This window comes from Polyodon spathula, chromosome 11 (assembly GCF_017654505.1).
Source record: "Polyodon spathula isolate WHYD16114869_AA chromosome 11, ASM1765450v1, whole genome shotgun sequence".
Taxonomy (NCBI): Eukaryota; Metazoa; Chordata; class Actinopteri; order Acipenseriformes; family Polyodontidae; genus Polyodon; species Polyodon spathula.
The window spans coordinates 7451523-7459544 of NC_054544.1; the positions used below are offsets into that span (position 1 = coordinate 7451523).

At 33.8% G+C, this 8022-nt stretch overlaps 1 protein-coding gene across 3 annotated transcripts in view; it reads right to left on the reverse strand.

Moving 5' to 3' along the window:
* Positions 1-335: 335 nt before the first annotated feature.
* LOC121322905 (activin receptor type-2A-like) overlaps positions 336-8022 on the reverse strand; it is a 50028-nt gene continuing 42341 nt past the window's right edge. For 2 of the 3 annotated variants that reach the window (XM_041263481.1, XM_041263482.1), the window contains 7 exons: positions 6324-6467; positions 5855-5998; positions 5103-5248; positions 4744-4858; positions 4380-4518; positions 4111-4241; positions 336-3644 (listed from right to left, as the gene is read on the reverse strand). In XM_041263481.1, coding sequence (XP_041119415.1) covers positions 3450-3644; positions 4111-4241; positions 4380-4518; positions 4744-4858; positions 5103-5248; positions 5855-5998; positions 6324-6467 — 1014 coding nt within the window. In that variant the 3' untranslated portion in view covers positions 336-3449. Of the gene's footprint in view, positions 3645-4106; positions 4242-4379; positions 4519-4743; positions 4859-5102; positions 5249-5854; positions 5999-6323; positions 6468-8022 lie in introns of all 3 variants that reach the window. The other variant, XM_041263483.1, reaches the window with a different exon arrangement.

Sequence of the window (8022 nt, forward strand, 5' to 3'; positions counted from 1 at the left end):
ATATATATATATATATATATATATATATATATATATATATATATATATATATATATATATATATATATATATATATATATATATATATATATATATATATATCGAATTAAAATGAGAATCTTTGCAGCTTTAAACAACTCTTATCATGGGCAAAAATACAAAGCTTGAATAGCTTTGTTAAAGAATTACTATACATGCAATATTAATTTGGACAGTCCACTTAATAAGCTTAAGACACTTAAGTTATATTGATGGAGAGTTGTGCCTTATGTTTTCATGATACTTTGTGGAACAGACAAATGTTGTAGCAATGAATTAATGATACAAACCAAACATTGAGCACTCACTATACTTTATTTTAAGGGGGGTAGCATACAATTTATCTGTACAATATTTAACAATCACTTCCAACCAAGCCTCTGAAATCATTTGTTAATACTTGCAGAAAACGACAAGTACAGTAGTACAGTCATTTGTGCCCAAGAAACACAGAACATCAGCAGAGATACATAGACTAAAGCTAACATAATAGCTTTCTGGCATATTGAGAGGTAATGTGTGTCACATGAACCGAAACTGCATTATAAAACACACTGCTGGTCAGATCTCCGAGGTAAACAATGTTAAGATCCAAGGTGTCAATTGTAGTGTTTTGTCCAAAAGTTAAAAAAATACTGAAAAAAAATGAGGTGACAATATTTGGGCTTAAAGATAAATGTCTACAAATACATTATTTAAAAAAAAAATTGTACTTGCTACTGCAGGTTATTTCTATATGCTAACTTGAAAAACTCATGCTTATCCACATTCTAGAATAAAATCTGTATTTACATAATGTTCATTATCTATGGATTTGGGTGACAATCTTTTGTTAAGGGTTTGGCTTTTATTCATTTCAATAATACCAGAAATAAGTTTGATTTTGTACAAACAATTACAGTAATATTTTTTTCTAAAGCCAGGTCCGCACCAACATCATTTGGTAGTCCAGCTTGTTGTGAGCAGCCCACTTGTTGTCTAGTATTTGGACTGCCCACCACACAATCAGGCAGTTGCTGTGTGAACAGTGCTGTTGCTAGCAAACTTGGTTGTGCAATTTTTCACTCAACAAAGTTGCTTAGATTAAGAGCCAGCTTTAAAATCTGATGCCTGAGGCTGAAAAAAGGTGACTAAACCTACAAACAACTGCAAACAGTTAAGTGCACACTCTGATGTATGCCTTTATTTTTTAATATTATAATAGAGACAAATCACATCCAATAGTACCAGTAACCTAAAATAGGGTTGAGTCACATGGCTACAGTGAACAGCACAATGGCAGGTGTAATACATAGGCAATTGCATATACGCCTTCCACCCCTCCCTGCTTGGAGTCTGGTGACCTATTTTACAAACATTCTCACAGATTTCAGCAGTAAGTATATATTTACTTATCATTTTAGTGTACTGTTTTTTTTTCTAAAGCTGCTAATCTGCAATATGCAAAAAGATTCACAGTTAGATTATATTTGTTGATAGTGAGAAATAACACTTTGTCCCTTTCATTTATCTGAATACTGTTCGAGACAAACGACCCACATTTAAAATATATAACTATCGTCAGTTATTTTATCTGTATGCAAATAAGCACACCTATCTTCTTATATCCGGGTCTTGTCAAAAAAGAAAAGCAGATCTATTAGTGTGCATTTACAGTAAAGTTGGCACCTGCTCCTAACCTCTCAGGCATGGCAATGTATTGTCTAAAAATAAAGACAACAGCACTTGAAAGTTTATTATTTAAAAATGCTACAATTTTGTCACATTTGCCAAATTGGCAATGTCAGTATGTTGCTGTACCTGCATTGATTGCATATAATTAACTTAGTAAAGCATAGTATTGTATCCCTGAACTTCTTTAAAAAGCAATATAGAACATGTGTCTGTGAAAATAAAAAAAAAATACTTTAAATACAAAATTAGTATTTCCTGCAAGTATGTCTTAAATTTGATAAAATGCAGTATATTAACTGCTAATGAACATGTTTCTGGATATATTCCTATATTTTCCGTAGATTTTTTTTTTTTTTTTTTTGCTTAAGGTTACCTAAGTTTAAAAAGATGAGTTTGCCGGTTTCACCAATGTTTTTCAATACACAAGCACACACAAGTGTATTTTTTTCCCCTGGTTCTAGTCCCATCAATTAATGCATTTGTTGTGTATAATATACACCACAGATGTTGAATGTTTACTGGCATCAAAAAACAAGTGCCACAAAGTCACTTGTGGCTCGAAGCAGAGAGAGGGGTTTTAGAAACAAAGCTTCCTGAGGTGTATTTGATACAGTGATACCAGAAGACCTTTAACTGTGAGTCAGGTAAAAGGTAGAGAAAAAGCAACACACCAACAGTAGGAAAAAAGGAACAACTTAAAAACAAAAAAACATTTAGGAATACCACTGTCACAGCTCACAAGGGATGAAAAGAAAGGCATGCATATATTCTTAAATATTTCACAGACACAGGAACCCTAAAAAGGAAAGTGCTTTCACTTTTTTTTTTTTTTTTTTTTTTTTTTTTTAATTAAACTGAGGGGAGTTTGAAAAAATACTTTACTAAAACAAACGCTTAGCTGAAATAATCATTTAGAAACAGCAGGGCAAATTAATATACAATAAGCTAGAACAAAAAAAAGGCAGAAACACTGTTGTATGAATGGCCATTTTCTGTTGGCAAAGAGTATAGCTTACCCTTTTAAAATGGTGAGTTTTTTTATGCATAAATACCGAACAGATCAACTGATATATTCAGATTGTTTTAGTGTTAACAAAATTATTATTCGTCAGATGTGGAACTGAGGTATACCTTGTTGAGGGAGGTTTATGGTTATTTGAAGTAATGCTTGGAAGCAAATCCCTCCAAATAACCTTAATTACCATTTTTGTTGATATACGTACAGCAGCAGCACACTAAACATTCACAGGCTGTTTCATATTGGCATTACAATATTCATTTATATAAACACAAAACAGCAAATGCATCAAAAACAAGTTGGCCTTTTTATACTGAAATGAAATGATCTGTGGTGTTTTATTTTTGTTTCGTTTTTTTTCTTGTTTTCTTAAAAAACTAGCAGTTGTCCATTTGATGAAGTCTTTTTTAGTCAGATACCAAAAAATATCTGACGACAGTTCTTTATTTAAATTACAAGGTCTTTGCAATGCAGGCGATGGCCATTTCTGCCCTTCTTATTTAAAGGATCCTGAATGGATTTCCCCCCTGGTTTACAGCAACCAGGTGTAAGTCTTCAGGCACACAACTGCAAACACGTTTTTCCGGTGCTATTCCATTGTAGAAAAGTCTCCATCCCCCCCCCCCCCCCCATAATGGTAACCGGCTGAGTTAGTTTAGCAGCTCTGGACTAGAGTCTGATTGGTCAGGGTATACTTCTGTTTTGACCACTGCAGCCATCATAGACTGGATTCTTTTGGTGGAAAGTCTACATTTGTCACCATGGTGACCACTGTAACAATGTCCTCTGGGGTAATGGTGTTTGTCAGTCTTTGCATCTGTAAGATTCGTTCCTCAACGCAGCCAGAAGACAACCTGGCTTCAGCTTCGTGATCCCAGCACTCCTCAATAGTTTCACACAACATTGCCAATCCCTGAAAAGAAAAAGAGTAAAGTTACTATCTGAGACTGCCAAACATTCAGGCTGACTCCGATGGTAATACTGTAACAGATGCAGTGATAGACACCATTCCAAGCCTCTTTTCTGTGCAGTATATTAAATAGTTTTCATGTTCTTGTTACTATTATTTCTTCTATTAGCTGTTTATGTAATATTTAACATATACTACGATTAGTGATCATTTTCAGCAACTTTTATGTTTGAGAAAATCATTTTTCATTTAAAAAAGAGCCCATGGGAAAAATACCAAATCTCCTTCAGTATGGCTGCACTTGCCTTTCAGAGATTTCATATTTTTGCTCAGAGCAGTGGAAATATTGCCCTTCCATTATGAATTTAAATTTATTTTTAAACACCACAAACTTGGAGCATATGAACTTTAGCTTCAATTCTAAGAAGATTACTTTGGCCTTACAATGAATTACAATAAACTCACTCACTGCATGTTTCTGCCAACACTCTCTCAATATGGGTCGAATTTTCTTATGAACCACAACCTCCTGCATATCTTCCAGAGATGGGTGCTGGCCCACGTCCTCTTCAAATGGCAACATGTATTCATCAACAGGACCTGTAAGCAAAACAATGGAAATTAATTACAGATGTTATGACAAACACAGACTTATTCACAGGTCACAACATGTAAAAATGCCTTAAAACGCATTAATATCTGCTTTACAAATGAGCAGTATCACACTATTGTACTAACCATCAGCTGCTGTGCATCGCGATGCCAGTTCCCACAGCACCAGACCCACTGCGTACATGTCTATTCTTAGGAAAGAATCCCGCTGAAAGTTTATTGCCCCTTCGAGTACCTCTGGAGCCATATATCGGCGAGTGCCGACCTTAAAAAAAACAGAGAAAAAAAGTCAAGAAAAGTCTGTACACCAGAGAGCAGTTTTTAAAAAAGAACACACGCAGAACAATATATATATATATATATATATATATATATATATATATATATATATATATATATATACACACACATATATATATATATATATATATATATATATATATATATATATATATATATATATATATACTATATAACAAAAGCTTCATACCTGACCATGAGTATCACCAGCAGACTTCCCAGCTTCAAACTTCAAAGCCAGCCCAAAGTCAGCTATACAGGCGGTCAAGTTGTTTTTCAGCAACACGTTCTTGCTTTTGATGTCCCTATTTTCGGGAGTATAAAAATATTAATCCAAAAGGCGGCTTTACAAATTTAAACAGAAAGTAGAACAGAGAAGCAGGATTCAAATGTTCATTTAAATCAACTTAAAACTCATTTTAAATACTTTGAAATACACGATACTACCTGTACTGTTCAATAAAATGAAATGAAACCATACAAAACATATTAACTACATTAGATTCAAAAGTACTATTCAGTGGTTAGGCACTGTAAACTGAAACATACCTGTGGGCTATGGCTGGCTTGTGCCCTTCTTTTAGGCCTGGTATATCTTCATGAAGATAAGATAGCCCTCTTGTCATAGATTGAGCAATATGGCACAACTCATTCCAAGTGACAACATTTGCCTTAAGATAATCAGTCAATGAACTCTGTAGAAAGATAATATTATGTTATAATTTTGACATTATTTTATGTTAAAAAAAAACATGCAATTGTATGCAGCTATGTCTCTCTCATTGAGGATGCTCATCCAAATACCATGAGGAACACTAGGGGGCAGATTTACCCAAACTTTATTGTACTCCAGCTTACATTGTATGTGTGTGTAGATTAGGGTAGATCTGTGTATCTAACCTGATAATACCAAAATTAATTTACAAAAATATACATTACTAATATTAAATATACATAAGAACAAAGTTTTACTAGGAAAGAAACTAATCCTCTAAGGGAAAAAAAACAAAAAACATTGCGTCTGAATCCTACAAATCCTCAAAAAAAAAAGCAGGTACAGAAATAGATTACATGAATTTATGAGGATTTTTAAAATCAGAAGATAGCTCTTATGAATGCAAATGAAATTCTACCTTATGATTAAGGCTACAAATGTCTGGAAACAGCCATGCTTAAATATTCAGATGACCCCAGACTTTTTAAATTGAAAACCTTTGTTCATACTTATTATAATGCTCAGCAAAATGGCACTGCATACAGTAAGCACATTTCACAGTTATTTAATAATTATGCAGTCGTACCTTTTCATGAAAAGCTGTAATCAGCCAAAGCTCCACGTCAATGTTAGTGCCTCGCTTTTCTGCACCAATGAAGTGAAGAATATTCTCATGTTTCATTCCAGGCAGGGTGTAGATTTCATATTCATTCTGCCATGACTGTTTATCCTAAAACCACAAAGGAAACACAACTGAATTACATTTTGAAGTAGAGCTAGCATATATCCTGGCTAGCAAGAATGGTACAAACCAGAAAGTTCATCTACTGTTCATTTTTTACAGTAGAATATATTAACAATATTATGTCAAAGAAAAGCAATACAGAGCATGTTTTATATAATAATGAATATGCATTGCAATATTTAAAGTTTATGCATGAAAATTTCATAATTTTGTTACTGCTAACGTCAGGGTTCTTAAGCATGCAAATGGCATCTTATTGCGCTGAAGTTATGCAAATATGACAATACTAAGTGAAAAAGCATTATTGTACCTGAATTGTGAATATTTTGACAGCCACATATTCACTTAATAGCTGTGCTTTCCAGACACAGCCAAAGCGCCCTCTTGCTTTGATCTCAAGTAACTGCAATGGCTTCTGTCCGAGTATAGGGGATGGAGGTGGTGGCCCTGGATCCTGGAACAGAATAGAAGGGCACGTTTAATACGACAAGTTTACTGAAAAAGGGACAGTTTATTAGCAATGGCTGTGGAATCCTAACTAATCTCACAATTTTGGCCACAAGTGTTGTATTGACACTTGAATACAACAATAGCATTTCACTTACACAGCACCTTTCACAAATAAGGCCATCCCAAAGTGATTTACACATTCATTTGATTTAAAAGCTAAATCAAACAAACACATATTAAGTTGAGATTTAAAAATTGACAGGGTCTCAGTCCAGGAGCATAGCAGCCTAATAGCCTATTGCCTTGCATCCACCCCCTGGTTTGGGCTCACATAGCAAACCCATATACAAGGACTGAAGAGATCGGGAACACTGGTAGGGTACAACTAGTTAAAAAAATGCATGCGGAAGAGAGTCCCTTGATAGTGTTGTAAGTTAAATGGAATGTATTTCGCTGTCTTACAGATTCTGGATGTAGCAGACAAGTTTAGGTAACTTTAATAGAATAATTACATGAGGATATCACTATTACAGGATAATAAATCAGAAGGTCACCCAAAATGATTTTAGATGCATCACTAAGGTATGGAACAGGAGTCAAAAAACTAAACAAAAAAACAAGATACTTTTACTTGCCCATTATAACAGCACCCAGCCAACCACTTAATATACTGTAATATGGTCAATCAAAGGTTCACATCCTCTGATATGTGCTAAACAGTTCTGTAATGAGCCTAACTACTTGAAAAATGAAAAACAAACTTACCTGTATATATTTATCACCTAAAGTGCTTGGCAAACTAAAAGCTGCTCTTACACTGTGATACCTTTAGGAAGCTTGCATATGAAAGAGAACTGACTTGTAATTTTACTTATGGTTCTTTATATTCCACATTGCCTGTAGCACAAGACATCCTATAATCCAGAGATGAATCGCCAAAATCTTCAAGAGAAAATGTTAATGTGTACCATCCATGGTTTGGGCAGTGGAGACAGAGAGCATGTGTTTTTTCTTTTTTTCTAACAACCAACTCCCCATTCTTACGAAAAATATTAGGTTGCTGATATCTTCGATAATTAAGAAAATAATAGAAAGATTTCAATCACTATAATACATGCAATGCCACACAGTGTAGCTCATTAAGGCAAGTATAGTTGTCTTTATTTCCAAGACATGTAGCTGCTGTCCTGTCTTAGCGTACAAACATACTACAGGATGCAAGTGGACACATGTAGTTAGTGTTCATAATAGGTTATAATTCTTCAAAACATTCAGATTAAAAAGATTTAAGTCTACCTATATAACACTGTCCTATATATATATATATATATATTATAATATATATATAAAGTATATATATATATACTGAATATACTTTATTAAATGACTAGTTAAATGCACACCACCGACCATTAGTGTTGCTAAATTAATACTGTTTGAACAGCAAACAGAAAAAAATGATCTATTCACCTATTTAAATAATAATAATGCTTTACTAGTATGTAAATAAAATATCCTTTAACAATTTGCACACTATTTAATTAATCAATGCTGCCTTC